Source organism: Zophobas morio, unplaced genomic scaffold, assembly GCF_036711695.1.
Source record: "Zophobas morio isolate AGI-343-1 ecotype UQ-CSIRO unplaced genomic scaffold, CSIRO_AGI_Zmor_V1 ptg000006l, whole genome shotgun sequence".
In the NCBI taxonomy this organism is placed as follows: Eukaryota; Metazoa; Arthropoda; class Insecta; order Coleoptera; family Tenebrionidae; genus Zophobas; species Zophobas morio.
Window position 1 is genome coordinate 6235402 of NW_026972111.1, and position 17634 is coordinate 6253035.

General features: G+C 33.7%; 1 protein-coding gene across 1 annotated transcript in view; it reads left to right on the plus strand.

Moving 5' to 3' along the window:
• Window positions 1–17634, plus strand: part of LOC135123437 (uncharacterized) — a 69930-nt gene that overhangs the window by 29892 nt on the left and 22404 nt on the right. Inside the window, exon 2 of the mRNA XM_064048074.1 lies at window positions 3322–3645. Within this exon, the coding sequence (XP_063904144.1) occupies window positions 3497–3645 (149 nt within the window). The 5' untranslated portion in view covers window positions 3322–3496. The remainder of the gene's footprint in view (window positions 1–3321; window positions 3646–17634) is intronic.

A 17634-nucleotide genomic window follows, 5' to 3' on the forward strand; every position in this document is an offset into this window, starting at 1 on the left:
TTGAGAAATTTTATTGTTATTGAATGTCCTAATCAAAAGAAGAAAAGATAATGAAAACAAAATGGTCAAAGGTTATTTCGACATAACTTCCTTTCCCTCTGAAGTACAATACAATAAATCCAGATTTTTTGGAAAAATTATAAAACTTGAATTTGGGAATTTTATTTTTTATAACTGCTACCTACACGTTTGTTTAAAGCGAGTCATTTGCGAAGATCAGTTTTATCTTAGCAAGTACTAGCCCCACCCACCCTCCCTTTTCTCATTCTAACGACAATTTTTATTTCCGTTCAGTTAAGATCATTGATTTAATTCAGATCGAATAAAATCAATCAGTGAAAAGGAGACAGGGTGGGTGGGCGGGGCTAATTATGTCCTTCTGTGGAGTGGGAGTGGAAACTAATAATAGAATCTAGGATGTAAAAAAAAATAAAAATGCGCCAATTATAAGTTTTTTTGTTATACTATTTGCTATAAAATTAATTTCTTTTTCTTCAAAATCAAGTTTTATTTTGAAATTAATACCAATGAAAAATTCTATCAACCTAATCAAAAAAAATATATATATAAATTAACTAAAAATCATAAAGGAAGGTAACCTTTTCTTATAGGCTATATCAATTGCCAAAGTCACTTTTATCAGAATTATTTTGCAAAAAAAAGCAGAAATGTCATTTCGATAAAATTTGTTTAGGATTTCTTAGCTTTCGTGAGAAATTTTATTGTTATTGAATGTCCTAATCAAAAGAAGAAAAGATACTGAAAACAAAATGGTCAAAGGTTATTTCGACATAACTTCCTTTCCCTCTGAAGTACAATACAATAAATCCAGAATTTTTGGAAAAATTATAAAACTTGAATTTGGGAATTTTATTTTTTATAACTGCTACCTACACGTTTGTTTCAAGCGAGTCATTTGCCAAGATCAATTTTATCTTAGCAAGTACTAGCCCCACCAGCCCCCCTCTTCTCATTCTAACGAGTAATTTTATTTCCGTTCAATATAAGATCAATCATTTCATTCATATCGGATAAAATCAATCACTGAAAATGAGGCAGGGTGGGTGGGCGGGGCTTTATGTCCTTCTGTGGACTGGGAGTGAAGACTAATAATAGAATCGAAGATGTGAAAAACATGCGTCAATTTCTTTTGTTAGTTTTGTTTTTGTTTATAATTTATAGTCTTACGAAAAAAAAATAAAAGTTGGATTTCAGTCATCATCGTTACTATGAAATCAGAAAGTAAGCCCGAGGTATTCACGCATGAGGTGCGTGCAGTGTTGCCAATTATACTTTTATAAAATTACGTTTTTTTTTTCATGATTTACATCATAAGGGATTTATTTTTATTTTTTTGGGACTGCCGGAACCCCCGTACACATGGGCGCCCATAGAAACCTTTCTCAGGGGGGGCCACCCTGAAATTTTTGTAATATACTCTGTTCTTGTATATATAAATAATATAATGATAGAAATCTTTACTATTATAAATATATATTTTAATCATCAAGTACGTTAATCAAATCTATCGCAAATAACCCTACAACATCATTATTCTTATTATTAGCAAAACAGTGTAAAATATTAAAATTAAAAAGTTATAAAAATATAAAATTCATCAAAAACAAATTGCTAATCCCTTTTTTCTTGGCCAAAATCGTCAGTTACTCTACCAACAGATATTTCTTCGGCATTAACTCTCTCTCTGAAATACTACTCTCAAGGTTTTTTATTTTTACAAAATCCTGCCAATTTTGGATTTCGTCCGATAAAAATTGTCAGTGGTGTAAAATTCGCCCAACCCTTTAAGGCAACTTGGTTTTAAGTTATGTATATTTTTTGGATGTAAAGAAAATAATGAGCATGATGACACTTTTGTTTCGGAAAATCGTGTCGTTAAGGAAAGAATGAAATGATCCAGGTATGGAATAAAAGTGTCAAAATAATTTTCTATGCTATATGTGTTGTAGTTCGCACGCCCACTCGTGAAACAGTTCTGGAGCAACCGAAATTTCCACTCGAAGTCGATGGCTACTCTGAAAAACCGCCATCAGTAGTAATAAATAACACCACTTATTTTATACTTCTTATTAGCTGAAGTATCATCATCAGTATTTGTAATTTTTTTCTTGAAGAAATTTCAGATATCCATATTTCTCTGTTTTTAAATAAATTATTAAATTTAAAATTTAATCAAGAGTACTTACGCTTGAATTTTGAAATAAATAAATAATAAAAATTATAGTCAACAAAACGCCGGTTTAACAACTGTTCGTCTTTACATGTCACTTCACCACAGATAAAAAGTGAAAACGGAATGAATTTTTGGACGTAAACGTTAGCAATAAAATATTTGCTCTTGTAATAACTGTAAAAAGCAAATAACGAAACAACCCATAATTCAGTACCGGTTAAAAAGGATAGATTTATGATGTTTCCAGGCAAATCTGGGCCGAACAGAGGGTTTCAAAACCAAATGGTCTAAGTTTGTCACATTTCTGTGTTTGTGTGGCAATAAAACTGAAAGTGTAGGGCATGTACCTACTCTTATAAATGTGCTAAAGTTTAATTTTGACAAATAAAAAGGAAATTGACGCAGAATCTCAGGGGGGGCCATGGCCCCCCCTGCCCCCCCCTATGGGCGCCCATGCCCGTACATAACGTACTGAAGAGTTAATCCGCCATTTTCCAGACACCCCGCATATCCAAAATTTCACAGCAATCAGTCCAGTAGTTTCGGAGGTTATCTGTGTAATAAAAATGCAGACAGAAACGGCAGACATCTAATTCTTCATAGTTCAAAGATCACGAAAGGTCGAGAAAACATAGAAGTGGGACTCGATTACAATACTTCCTTAACTTTCGCTTGGGAAGTAAAAAGAGAAAGATACACTTTTATTTGAAAGAGTATTTCAATTTTGACAAAATTTTATAACTTCTCTCTGTATTAAATTAAGGCCGCAACACAAGTTCACGTTATATCTGGAAACCAGTTACCAATATTTTTACAAAGAAACTTCAAATTTGTTTAAAAATATTGAAACTGAAGTTATGTTCGCTTATAACGGAACGTGATCGTACTTATTTACGAAAGCGTTAGTTTAGGAGGTCCAGTAAAATATAGATAAAAGTTTAATATGTATGACATCCAGTTTGGTGTGTTTCATTGTAATTTGTAACCGGTCGTTGCGTCTGCGCGCTCTTCGCAGCCCCTCATCCCGTCGGTGTCTGTAACACCTCCGCTCCGTCCGAACGTGGCTTAATCCCAGCCCACGACGGCGGTCCTCGCCGGCGTCCTGTGAAGCTTTTCTGTGATTTCAGGCAGTCGAGCGATAAGGCATCGTCCTCAGTGCACGACGTGGCAACGCAGCGAGGGAATGTCAGACGTTGTCAGGCCAGGCTAGGGGAAACATCGCGATCGAGGCCACACCAGTGCCGCCACCGCCGGCGATCTCGCGCACTAACGCCACTACAGTACGCCAGTTCGTGAACAGCCATGGCCTCCGCGAAAGACACGGCGACGTTCTTCACGCACGGCACTCACACGCAGTACGAACAGGTCCTCAAGCTCTACCCCACGGCCCTCAAGCTCAAGGCGGAACGCAGGGCCAAGAAGCCCGAGGAGCTCGTTAAATTGGACAATTGGTAAGTGAAGTGTCCGAGCCGAATGCTCTGCGGTGTGTCATTGAACTCGGCTAATGCTCTGCTCCGAGTGGCTCTCACCCCCGCGATATCTCCTCGGACGGTCGTTAAAATCACGCTCGTCACGTGGTTATCGATGACAAGTGCTGGGTGTACGGAAAAACGCCGCGTTCGTACGTGGGAGCGAGCCTTTAAATGTCGGCGTCATGGCGCTCGGCGGCGCTTGGCGGACGTGCACGCCCGGGGGCGGCATGAACCGGGCTGCGCCCCAGGAGGCCGGCCGCCGCCGCCACGGGCCCCCACGGGGCCCGCCGCGGCCCAAAACCCCCGAACACGGAGCTCCGGCCGCTTTCAAAATGGTGCCTGTTCAAACAAAGCGATCGACGTGGGCTCTGACTAGGCAATATTTCCACACGGTTTTCGGAAAAACCGAAGGAAAGCGGAAAAGCGTTTTCGAGGCTCGCACTAGACCCGTTGTTTGTTTATCGCGCGGTTTAAATTGATTGATGGCCAACTTGTGCATTTTTCATGGAGTGGGGGATTAAGAGCTTTGCTTTATTTCGACTTGGTGGAGATGTGCTTCGGAGGAGCTGGGCGAAAGAAGGTGCTTCAGGTGGTCGGGGTGGCGGATACATCGATTTTAAATTACTTGGAACACTTCGCCATGATGGAAAGTTACCGGGCGATTTTGGCGAGTTTGGCGTGGAATTTGGGGAAAAAGACGCCGGGTTTTGGGGTAAAGAGGGTCGGGGGCGGCAACTACATGTTGAGCGGTATTTTGGGGGTGTTTTTATTGGGGTCACCGCAACAGCGGAAATGTTTTATTGTTTTCCGACGAGAGGCGAGGTGGTGTCGTAAATACCGTTACTGTGTGTCTTCACATTTTACTTCAGGATTTCAAAACTGGACGGCATGTAAATTCACCCATTTACTTATCTTATCATATAAATTATCTATAATTTGGTGGTTGTAATTTAAATTAATTTCAGAAGATAATCGAGATGGTTGTAATATTCATATTTCCAGTACGAAAGCTATTTTAGCATAATTTAATGTGAAGTTAGACTTGAAAATAAAGCCAAGACTTGTGAAAAATGCGTAAACATGATCGCGAACTAATTCGCTTCCACTAACTCGCCGCCTAAAATATTTACCTAAATAATACAAAAAAGCGTCGCGCGCTTCCTTCGCTTCCAGTTACTAGCTGCGCTCGCCGTATTCCTGGATTTCCGTATAATTCTATATTCTGACGCGTCACGAGCTTCGCTCTCTCAGTAAGCGCCACGTTTCTAATTTAAGCGATCGAAAAATGATTTGGATTAAATCGCTTTTGCTTAACTCGCTCCTAGTAGCTCGTTACGCTTGATACGTTTCAATTTCATTTTTGTGCATTAATGCAGTGGCGAGCTTTGAACAGCACTTGTTACGCTTTTTTCTATATTTACAGTCACGAACTGTGAGGCAATTGCTATGTTTGACAAGCTACAAATGAAACAGCGTTTGAATAGTGGTATAAATGTGATATTTTCATACGTTTTAAATGTTCTATACACTTTTTTTCTATTCTATTAAAAATCCTCAATGTTTAACATTGGCAGGAAGTCACAGTCATTTTGAATCGGATAAATGTACACAATGGTAATGTATTTCGTTGCGAAACGCGTGCTAGTTGATGGAAAAATAATAAAAAAATGCGATAGTCGAGTTTTTCTTGTGGTTATTTTTTTAATGAGCCCAAGGAGAACACTGTTGAACATTAACAACGTTCTTAATTATTTAGAGTGGTGACAATTTAACAATTACCTTAAGTAACGTGATGACTTATGCTGTATCGCGGGATAGTGTTAGCTTGAATTTACAAGTTTAAAATTGGGAGTTTGGTGTTTTCAATTAAATTGTCTAATCATTAATATCAAACGATTTAGTCGCTAACGTCGGACTTACTTTCTGTTCGAATGATAATCTATGTGATCGACGCACGGATTTAGTTTCAACAAGATGGTGCCTCGCCTTATTACGTTGTTCCTGTGTGTCGTTATTTGGATAATATTTTACCGATTTAATACCGTTGCGATTTCTTTAGAAGGGTTACTCGAGTCAAAAGTGTATCGTCAAAGCGGACTCGGCATATTGATGATTTAAAAATGATAATGAGGGGATTAGCAGCAAGGGGTTTGTGTTTGTTCGTGTAAAGTCGTCGTTTCTAGCACGTTGTGTAAGTTAATTAATTGAATGATATTTATTACAGAAATTACAGTCGACTTTTGTATTAATTACTTTTAAAAATTTCATTTGCAAGTAGCGACATATTAATTTAAATTTAAAATCAAAGAGTCTTATTAGTTCTGTAAAACTTAAGTGGGATTTATAAACTTGCTGTGGACGTTGAATTTCCCGTTAGAGCCGAAAATTGCATTTATAAACTCCCTTGACAAGTTGCCATTGATAGCAAATTTGACGTTCTTTTGTCGTATTTAAAGGGGTTATAGGGGAAAAGTGGAGGATTTAAATTTACAATTTTAGACATGTTTTATGTTTCTTGTTGTCGAAATACGTCTACACATATTAAGAAAAAAAAAGGCAAAATATAAGCCCCGCCCACCCGCCCTGTCTCAATTGTAATGATATTTTTTATTCGCCTTAAACCAAGAGGGCAGAGCTTAATTGCAAAATACTTGTTTCTTTACAAGGAATTAAAAACATGTTTTTGAGTATCGTGTTGTCCAAAGAATATTAAGAAAAAAAGCCGAATTTTATGGCAAAATCCTTATTATTTTTCTACCAGAAATTACCATGTAAGACATCTTTTTGAGTATCGTGGTATTCAAAGAATACTATGTAGGTTAAGAAAAAATTAAAACCAAAGATTAAGCCCCACTCATACCTGCCCTGATCTAAATAGTAATGTCTAATGAAGTTTTTATTCGTCGGTAGACCTAGGGGCGAAGCCTAATTTGCAAAATCCATAGTTCTTTTCCTTACCTTTTTCCCTTTTGTTTTAATATGTGTAGACTTCTTTTCACAACATCAAACTTAAAGCATGTTTAAAATGGAAAGTTTCTGCTCCGCTCATAATTACAAAATCCATAGTTCCTTACAAAAATTTACCATTTTAAACAACGCGTTTCAAGTTGATAAGCATAAAAAGAATCATCACAATTGAGATTAGGTGGGTGGGGGGGGTTTATATTTTGCCTTTTTTTCTTAATACACACAGTATTCTTTGAACAACACGATACTCAAAAACATGTAAGTCCTTGCAAAGAAATAAGTATTTTGCAGTTGAGCTCCGCTCCTTTGATTCACGACGAATAAAAAAAATCAGCACAATTGAGATAGGGTGGGTGGGCGGGCTTACTTTTTGCCCGTTTGTTTTAATATGTGTAGATTTCTTTTCACAACATGAAACTTAAAACATGTTTAAAATGGAAAATTTCTGCTGCGCCCCAATTGCAAAATCAATATTTCCGGACAAAAATGTACCATTTTAGTCATTTTTTAAGTTTATTGTTGTGGAAAGATGGCTATGTATATTAAGGAAAAAAAAGGCAAAATATAAGCCCCGCCCGCCCGCCCTATATCAATTCTAATGATTTTTTTTGTAAAATCCTTATTTTTCTACGAGAAATTAAAAACATGTTTTTGTGGATCGTGTTGTTGAAAAATACTACGTATCTAAACAAAATAAAAAAGCTAAAGATTAGGCCCCACCCACACCCACCTCGATCTCAGTTCACAATTGTGATTGGTTGTTTCATTCGTTGTCAGATCGAGGGGCGGAGCTAATTGCAAGATCCATATTTGTCTAGAAGACTTTACCATTTTAAACATGTTTAAAGTTTCTAGTTCTGAAAAGACGAACTACGTATATTAGGAAAAAAGGCAATATATAAAGCCCCGCCCACCCGCCCTGTCTCAACTGTGATGATTTATTTTAATCGTCGAGAGCCAAAGAAGCGGAATTTTATTGCAAAATCGTTATTATTTCTCTACAAAAAATTATCATGTAAGACATCTTTTTGAGTATCGTGTTATTCAAAGAATACTATGTAGATTAAGAAAAAATTAAAACCAAAGATTAAGCCCCACTCATACCTACCTTGATCAAAACAGTAATGTCTAATGAAGTTTTCATTCGTCGGTAGACCTAGGGGCGAAGCCTAATTGTAAAATCCATATTTTCTCACAAAAATTTACCATTTTAAACGCGTTTTAAGTTTGTAAGAAAAAAAATCATAATAATTGAGATGGGGTGGGTGGGCGGGGTTTATCTTTTGCCCTTTTTTTTCTTGATATGCACAGTATTCTTTGAACAACACGATACTCAAAAACATGTAATTCCTTGCAAAGAAATAAGTATTTTGCAGTTAACCTCCGCCCTCTTGGTTCACGACGAATAAAAAAAATCATCGCAATTGAGACAAAGCGGGTGAGTGGGCTTATCTTTTGCCCTTTTGTTTTAATATGCGTAGACTTCTTTTCACAACATGAAACTTAAAACATATTTAAAATGAAAAGTTTCTGCTCCGCCCATAATTGCAAAATCCATAGTTCCTTACAAGAATTTACCATTTTAAACCCGTTTTAAGTTTATAAGAATAAAAAGAATCATCACAATTGAGGGGGGGGTGGGTGGGCGGGGTTTATATTTCGCCTTTTTTTCTGAATATACACAGTATTCTTTGAACAACAAGATACTCAAAAACATGTAATTCCTTGCAAAGAAATAAGAATTTTGCAGTTAAGCTCTGCCCCCTTGGTTAACGACGAATAAAACAAATCATCACAATTGAGATAGGGCGGGTGGGCGGGCTTGCGTTTTGCCCTTTTGTTTTAATACGTGTAGAATCCATATTTCCCTACAGAAATGTACCACTTTAATCACGTTTTAAGTCTCTTCTTGTTGAAAGATGGCTATGTATATTAAGAAAAAAAAAGGCAAAATATAAGCCCCGCCCACGCGCCCTCTCCCAATTGTGATGATTTATTTTAATCGTCGAGAGCCAAAGGAGCGGAATTTTATTGAAAAATCGTTATTATTTCTCTACAAAAAATTATCATGTAAGACATCTTTTTGAGTATCGTGTTATTCAAAGAATACTATGTAGATTAAGAAAAAATTAAAACCAAAGATTAAGCCCCACTCACACCTGCCCTGATCAATACAGTAATGTCTAATGAAGTTTTCATTCGTCGGTAGACCTAGGGGCGAAGCCTAATTGTAAAATCCATATTTTCTCAAAAAAATTTACCATTTTAAACGCGTTTTAAGTTTGTAAGAAAAAAAATCATCATAATTGAGATGGGGCGGGTGGGCGGGGTTTATATTTAGCCTTTGTTTCTTAATATGCATAGCATTCTTTGAACAACACAACACTCAAAAATATGTAATTTCTTGCAAAGAAATAAGTATTTTGCAGTTACCTTCGTCCCACTTGGTTCACGACGAATAAAAAAAATCATTACAATCGAGATAGGGCGGGTGGGCGGGCTTACTTTTTGCCCTTTTGTTTTAATATGTGTAGACTTCTTTTCACAACATGCAACTTAAAACATGTTTAAAATGGAAAATTTATGCCCATATTATATATTTCCTTACAAAAATGTACCACTTCAACCATGTTTTAAGTTTTTTGTTGTGGAAAGATGGCTATGTGTATTAAGAAAAAAAAAAAAGACAAGCCCCACCCATACGTCTTGATCTCAATTGTGATGAATTTTTCATTCGTTGTCAGGCCGAGGGGCGGAGCCTAATTGCAAAATCGATACTTTCCTACAAAAATTTACCATTTTAACCATGTTTACCTTTCTTGTTGTAAAAAGAAAAGAAGGCAAAAGTCAACGTCAACGGATGATATAAACGACGCATACCTTTGCCGCGTATTTATCTTACAACGCCAACGTCAACGACGAACAGCAACGTCAGTGCCAACTTCATAAATCGACCTTTAGAATTGCAAAGTTCCTCCAGAATTCACAAAGTGTTTGCAAAAGTTTTCACAATTTTGACTTTGCTTTTTTATTTTTTTAAGTTTTTAGCTTTATTTGAGAAACATAAATCAGACTATAATGATTGTTCTTTAAATTTAAAATTTAAATACATTTATAATAATCGTATCGTCAATTTTAACAAGGGGTCACGGCTAAAAGTGTCTCTGTAGACCTTGACTGCTTCCATATTCCGTTTGCGAAATGCATCATCAGCCCTTAATAACGTGAACAGTACACATATATGCAACATTACAACCGTAATTATGATGATCATTTTCTAAACGAATTTGTGTTGATTAAAGTTAGATTGTTCGTTTAAAAAAAATTGTCTTATAAACTACTTTCAGTGAGCTCATTCCCGCGATATCTTCTCCAACGATCATTAAAATCACGATAGTCACGTGGTGATCAATCCACGCGTCACAGTCAAAGCGCCGCATTCATTCATTCGTGGGAATGAACCTTTAAAAATCGGCGTCATGGCGCCTGTAAAAAAAACGTCCATATTTTCATGACACAATTTTCGGAAAAACTCAAGTAAAAAGCGGTTTAAATTAATCGGTGGCCATCCGAAGAGCTTTGCTTTATTTCGACTTGTGGACGATTTTGGCGAGTTTGGCGTGGAATTTGGGGAAAAGACGGTCGGAAATGTTTCATTGTTTTGAGACGAGAGGCGAGGTGGTGTCGCAAATACCGTTACTGTGTGGAACTTTGTGAGGAAGCGGTCTTGATTTACTTCAGGATTGAAAACTGGGCGGCATTTAAATTCATGCATATATTTATCATGTAAATATCGGTAATTGGGTCGCGAGCTTCCGTCGCTTCTAGTAACTAACTACGCTCGCTGTATTCCTGAATTTCGCACAATATTATCCTAATTTGTTAAATCTTGGTTTTTACGCTCTAAATGTTCGCAACTCTAGATTTTTTAATCTCCTTTTTTGTAATTCAGATAAGAACGGGCGTAGAATTCATTATGTGCGGTTTCCACATGTCTGGTATCTCTTGTAAAATCTGTATGTTATTAATGTCCATCAAAAAGTCATAAAATTTATAAACAAGGGTTAGGCAAGGACATATATCATACGTATCGCACAAGCTGTTAAGAAACACACACCAGCTAGTGGGAAAATCGTAAAATACCCAACTTAGAGAAAAATATACTGGTAATACCGTGTGCGAGCTTCTTGATCTTCTGGGAAGCCCATCACAAATTCTCGGAAACGGTAATTTGTGGTTTTCCCAATCCGTGCGTTCATTAAATCAGCTTCCATTTACGAACGTTTTCCTAAACGATCATTCAAGTCACCCAGCCACGTGTTAATGACAACTGCCATCTCCATTGTGTACTCAGCGACCTAGTAATATTATTTTGCAGTTTTCATTTTAATTTGCTAAAGTTTTTCTAGCGTTGGAGCTTTGAGCGCGTTTGTTCGCCGCCTTTTCAATTAAAACTATTGATTTTAAATTACATACTTAAACACTTCGCCTTTATGGAAAGTTACTAGTTGATGTTGCGAGTCTGTTGCGGAGCTTCGAACAAAGTTTGGGAACGCGGTTTAGGGCAGCCGTGATTTTCGACGCTGGTTTCATTTGAACAAAATGGTTGAGGAGTCGGATTTTCATGTTTTACCGTTTCTAACCATCGTAAACCGGAGGTCAAAGTCCTGGTACCTACGCGGCCATGGGCAGGTGCTAGTCCCATTCCTGGGTTTTGAGTTGTTTGGGTACCATTCCTTACTTCCGTAAGGCTAAGTTGCATTGTGTGTATAAATCGCATGTCAAGTACAACTACTATGTTTACTTAAGTTAATTATAGGTGTAAGGCGACATTGTTGTCACATTCGACATTTTTATGAAAATATATGTAATCATAGTGTATTTGTAAATTTTTGTTGTATTTATAAATTAAGCAGTCGGTTTTAGTAAAAGATCTTGAAAACTTCTTGGGTGTCTGAGGAAATTTGATGCAACATCCTGGCGATGTTGCCATGGTTTTGTTAGTTGCGTATCTGATTTCAAAATGTGGTTTTAGAATCAGCAGCACAATTTGACTTTATCTCACTTGTGAACAATTTACGAGATTATAGGCAACCCAGCACAACACAAGTTGTATCAGAGAACATAGAGAAGCGTCATAGTTTAAATTAAATGACGATTGAGGACTCCTCGACTTATGTTGGCAACAGTGTTTGTTTCTAACTAGGAATAAAATTAACTAGAAAAAATGTCGTAATATTTTTAACGACGTGTTTTATTTTCGACAAACTGACACTAGATTTACCAGAATATTACAAGCTGCTTACAGTTCGTCGTCTGAGAACTTGTTTGATCTACAGACAAGAGCTGCTGTTTCAACTTTCGAATTCTCAGTTTTTCGAAATTTTAGTTTGGGGACTCTCAGTTTACTGCTATTTATTTTTCAATTTTTGGATTTTACAATTTCTCAATTTTTCAGATTCTCGGTTTTCAGTTTTTCTCTTCAATTTTACGATTTTTAAATATTTCGATTTTTCAATTTTTAACTTTTATAAACTCTTTATTTGTCGATTTTTCATTTAATTGATTTTTCAGATTTTTTGGTTTTTCAATTTTTCAATTTTTTAAGGTTTCGGTTTTTCAAATTCACTTTTTTGATTTTTCGATTTCTCAGTTTTTCAGTTTACTTATTATTCAATTTTTCGATCTTACGATTTTGCAAGTTTTTGATTTTTCAATTTTTCGATTTTTTTAAGGTTTCTATATTTCGACTTCACTTTTCTGATTTTTCGATTTCTCAATTTTTCCATTCTTTAGATTCTCAGTTTTTGGATATTTCAGTTTTGGGGTTTTTCAGTTTTTCGATTCGTCAGTTTTTCTTCCATTTTTCAGTTTTTCGATATTCAGTTTTGGGATTTTTCAATATTTCTGTTCTTCGACTTTTCAATTTTTGCCTACTGGATTTTTCGATGTGTCGACTTTTTACTATTTCGATTTTTAGATTTTAGATTTCTCATTTTTTTGGTATTTTAATTTTTCAATATTTGAAATTTTAAATTTTTCGATTTCTTAATCTTTCGATTTTTCGACTTCCCGGTTTTAGATTTTCTGTTTTTCAATTGTCGTTTTTTCAAATTTTCGATTTTTCAATTTTTCAAATTTTACATTTATAAACTGCCAATTTTTCGATTTTTCAATTAATCGATGTTTTCATTTTCCCATTTCTTGACTTTCGAGGGTTTCGATATTCCTATTCTTCAATTCTTTAATTTTTCGATTTTTCAAAACTTTTTAGGTTCTCAGTTTTTGGATATTTCAGTTTTCGGATTTTTCAATATTTTGCTTCTTCAACTTTTCTATGTTTGCCTTCTGGAGTTTTCAATGTTTCGATATTTTTACTTTTTCGATTTTTCGACTTCTCGGTTTTAGATTTTCTGTTTTCAATTGTAGTTTTAAATTTTTTCGATTTTTCAATGTTTTGATTTTCCGATTTAGTTTCCCATTTTTAGTTTTTCTTTCATTTTTCAGTTTTTCGATATCCCAGTTTTGGGATTTTTCAATATTTCGATTCTTCGACTTTTCGATTTTTGACTCCTGGATTTTTCGATGTGTCGATTTTTTTACTTCTTCGATTTTTCGATTTTTAAATTTTAGATTTTTTAATTTTTAAAATTTTAAATTTTTCTATTTCTCGATTTTTCATTTCAGTTCTTCGATATTTCAATTTTTCAAGTGTTCGAATTTTGTCAAATGTTTCGATTTCTTAACCTTTTGATTTTTCGACTTCCCGGTTTTAGATTTTCTGTTTTTCAATTGTCGTTATTTCAAATTTTCGATTTTTCAATTTTTCAAATTTGACATTTTGTCAAATTTTCGATTTTTCAATTAATCGATGTTTTCATTTTCCCATTTCTTGACTTTCGAGGGTTTCGATATTCCTGTTCTTCAATTCTTTAATTTTTCGATTTTTCAGGTTTTTGATTTTTTATTTTTTTAAGGTTTCAATTTTTCGACTTCACTTTTTGGATTTTTCTATTGCTCAATTTTTCGACTTTTTAGGTTCTCAGTTTTTGGATATTTCAGGTTTTCCATTTTTCAGTTTTTCTTTCATTTTTCAGTTTTTCGATATTTCAGTTTTGGGATATTTCAATATTTTGATTCTTCAACTTCTCGATTTTTGGCTTCTGCAGTTTTCGATGTGTCGATTTTTTTACTTTTTCGATTTCTCAATTTTTCGATTGCTTAATCTTTCAATTTTTCGACTTCCCGGTTTTAGATTTCCTGTTTACAATTGTCGTTTTAAATTTTTTGATTTTTCAATGTTTTGATTTTCCGATTTAGTTTCCCATTTTTAGTTTTTCTTTCATTTTTCAGTTTTTAGATATCTCAGTTTTGGGATTTTTCGATATTTCGATTCTTCGACTTTTCGATTTTTGACTCCTGGATTTTTCGATGTGATGATTTTTTTACTTCTTCGATTTTTCGATTTTTAAATTTTACATTTTTTAATTTTTAAAATTTTTGATTTTTCTATTTCTCGATTTTTCATTTCAGTTCTTCGATATTTCAATTTTTCAAGTGTTCGAATTTTTCAAATGTTTCGATTTCTTAACCTTTTGATTTTTCGACTTCCCGGTTTTAGATTTTCTGTTTTTCAATTGTCATTTTGTCAAATTTTCGATTTTTTAATTTTTCAAATTTGACTTTCATACTCTCAATTTTTCGATTTTTCATTTAATCGATGTTTTGATTTTCCTGATTCTTGACCTTCGAGTGTTTCGATTTTCCTGTTCTTCAATTCTTTAATTTTTCGATTTTTCAGGTTTTTGATTTTTTATTTTTTTAAGGTTTCAATTTTTCGACTTCACTTTTTGGATTTTTCTATTGCTCAATTTTTCGACTTTTTAGGTTCTCAGTTTTTGGAAATTTCAGTTTTCGGAGTTTTCAGGTTTTCCATTTTTCAGTTTTTCGATATTTCAGTTTTGGGATTTTTCAATATTTTGATTCTTCGACTTTTCGATTTTTGACTCCTGGATTTTTCATGTGTGGATTTTTTTACTTCTTCGATTTTTCTTTTTTTCAACAGAACTTCCCTCGTTCTTGAAGTAGAATGAAACATAAAAAATAAACACCCAATCAGTTTTAGGAATTTAACTCGTTACTTTGAAAATTTGCAATTTAACACCTTTTAAATTTAACAAGTTTTTACAAGATTAATCGACGCAAAATCCGCATTATTTCAATCAAGTACTAGTCCCGCCCACCCACCCCCTATTTTTTCAAAGGATGTCATCTGCCAAAATAAGTCTTATCTCGATTTTTCAATGTTTTGATTTCCCGATTTAGTTCCCCATTTTTAGTTTTTCTTTCATATTTCAGTTTTTCGATATCTCAATTTTGGAATTTTTAATATTTCGATCCTTCGACTTTTCGATTTTTGACTCCTGGATTTTTCAATGTGTTGATTTTTTTACTTCTTCAATTTTTCAATTTTTCGGTTTTTAAATTTTAGATTTTTTAATTTTTAAAATTTTAGATTTTTCGATTTCTCGATTTTTCATTTCAGTTCTTCGATCTTTTGATTTTTCGACTTCCCGGTTTTAGATTTTCTGTTTTTCAGTTGTCATTTTGTCAAATTTTCGATTTTTTAATTTTTCAAATTTGACTTTTATAAACTCTCAATTTTTCGATTTTTCAATTAATCGATGTTTTCATTTTCCCATTTCTTGACTTTCGAGGGTTTCGATATTCCTGTTCTTCAATTCTTTAATTTTTCGATTTTTCAGGTTTTTGATTTTTTATTTTTTGAAGGTTTCAATTTTTCGACTTCACTTTTTGGATTTTTCTATTGCTCAATTTTTCGACTTTTTGGGTTCTCAGTTTTTGGAAATTTCAGTTTTCGGATTTTTCAGGTTTTCCATTTTTCAGTTTTTCGATATTTCAGTTTTGGGATTTTTCAATATTTTGATTCTCCGACTTTTCGATTTTTGGCTTCTGGAGTTTTCGATGTGTCGATTTTTTTACTTTTTCGATTTTTCAATTTTTCGATTGCTTAATCTTTCAATTTTTCGATTTTTCAATGGTTCGATTTCCTGATTTAGTTTCCCCTTTTTGGTTTTTCTTTCATTTTTCAGTTTTTCGATATCTCAGTTTTGAGATTTTTCAATATTTCGATTCTTCGACTTTTCGATTTTTGACTCCTGGATTTTTCGATATGTTGATTTTTTTACTTCTTCGATTTTTCTTTTTTTCAACAGAACTTCCCTCGTTCTTGAAGTAGAATGAAACAAAAAATAAACACCCAATCAGTTTTAGGAATTTAACTCGTTACTTTGAAAATTTGCAATTTAACACATTTTAAATTTAACAAGTTTTTACAAGATTAATCGACGCAAAATCAGCATTATTTCAACCAAGTACTAGTCCCGCCCACCCACCCCCTATTTTTTCAAAGGATATGTCATCTACCAAAATAAGTCTTATCTCGATTTTTCAATGTTTTGACTTCCCGATTTAGTTTCCAATTTTTAGTTTTTCTTTAATTTTTCAGTTTGTCGAAATCTCAGTTTCGGGATTTTTCAATGTGTTGATTTTTTTACTTCTTTGATTTTTCAATTTTTCGGTTTTTAAATTTTAGATTTTTTAATTTTTAAAATTTTAGATTTTTCGATTTCTCGATTTTTCATTTCAGTTCTTCGATACTTCAATTTTTCAAGTTTTCGACTTCCTGGTTTTAGATTTTCTGTTTTTCAATTGTCATTTTGTCAAATTTTCGATTTTTTAGTTTTTCAAATTTGACTTTGATAAACTCTCAATTTTTCGATTTTTCAATTAATCGATGTTTTGATTTTCCCAATTTTTGACCTTCGAGTGTTTCGATTTTCCTGTTTTTCAATTCTGTAATTTTTTGATTTTTCAGGTTTTTGATTTGTCAATTTTTCGATTTTTTAAGGTTTCTATTTTTCGACTTCACTTTTTTGATTTTTTGATTTTTCAGTTTTTGGATTTTTAAATTTTAGGTTTTTCAATCTTTTGATATTTTAATTTTTCAATATTTCTTAATCTTTCGATTTGTTAATTTTTCATTCACGATTAATCGAGATTTGATTGTTAAGGTTTTCGATTTAACATTTGTTCAATTTTTTATTTTGGCCTATTTCGGTTTCTCAGTTTTTCCAGTTTTCCATTTTTTCGGTTTTTGATTTTTCCGCTTTTCCAATTTTTCAACTTGTAACTTTTTGTTTGTCGATTTCTCTCTCTGTTTTTCGATTTTTCGACTTCATCACTTTTCGATTTCTTGTTCTTTTGATCTTTCAATGTCTCAATTTTTCAAATTTTTAAGTTTTTTCATTTCTTGAGTTATCGAGATTTGTATTTTTCGATCTTTTGATTGTCAGTTTCTCAATTTATAAATTGCTCAATTTTTAACTTTTCGATTTTTCGATTTTGACCTATTTCGGTTTCTCAATTGTTCGACTTTTCGACTCCACGATTTCTTGATCTTTTGATTTTTCGATTTCTCAGTTTTTCGATTTTTAAAGGTTTCGATTTTTCGATTTCTCAATTTTTCAATTTTTTTATTTCTCAGTTTTTGGACATTTTAGTTTTGGGATTTTTCAGTTTACTTATAATTCAATTTTTCGACCTTACGATTTTGCAGGTTTTTGATTTTTCAATTTTTCAATTTTTTAAGGTTTCAATTTTTCGACTACACTTTTTTTGGATTTTTCTATTGTTCAATTTTTCGACTTTTTGGGTTCTGAGTTTTTGGATATTTTATCTATATTAATCTATGGTTGTATGCTCCAAGAGACGACTTACGTTATTTAAAAAATCATACACCCACTATTGTCACTTTGATAATTCCGCTCCTCGTTAAAATTCGTTTGTTAAAATAAATCTATAAAATCATCTTTTCCATTTCATTCAGTTTTTTTAATTGGGTAATGTACTCACAATATTTACACAAACCCGCTTCGGGCGACAAATATTTATTATTTTCGAGCAAACCTCGGTTTATTT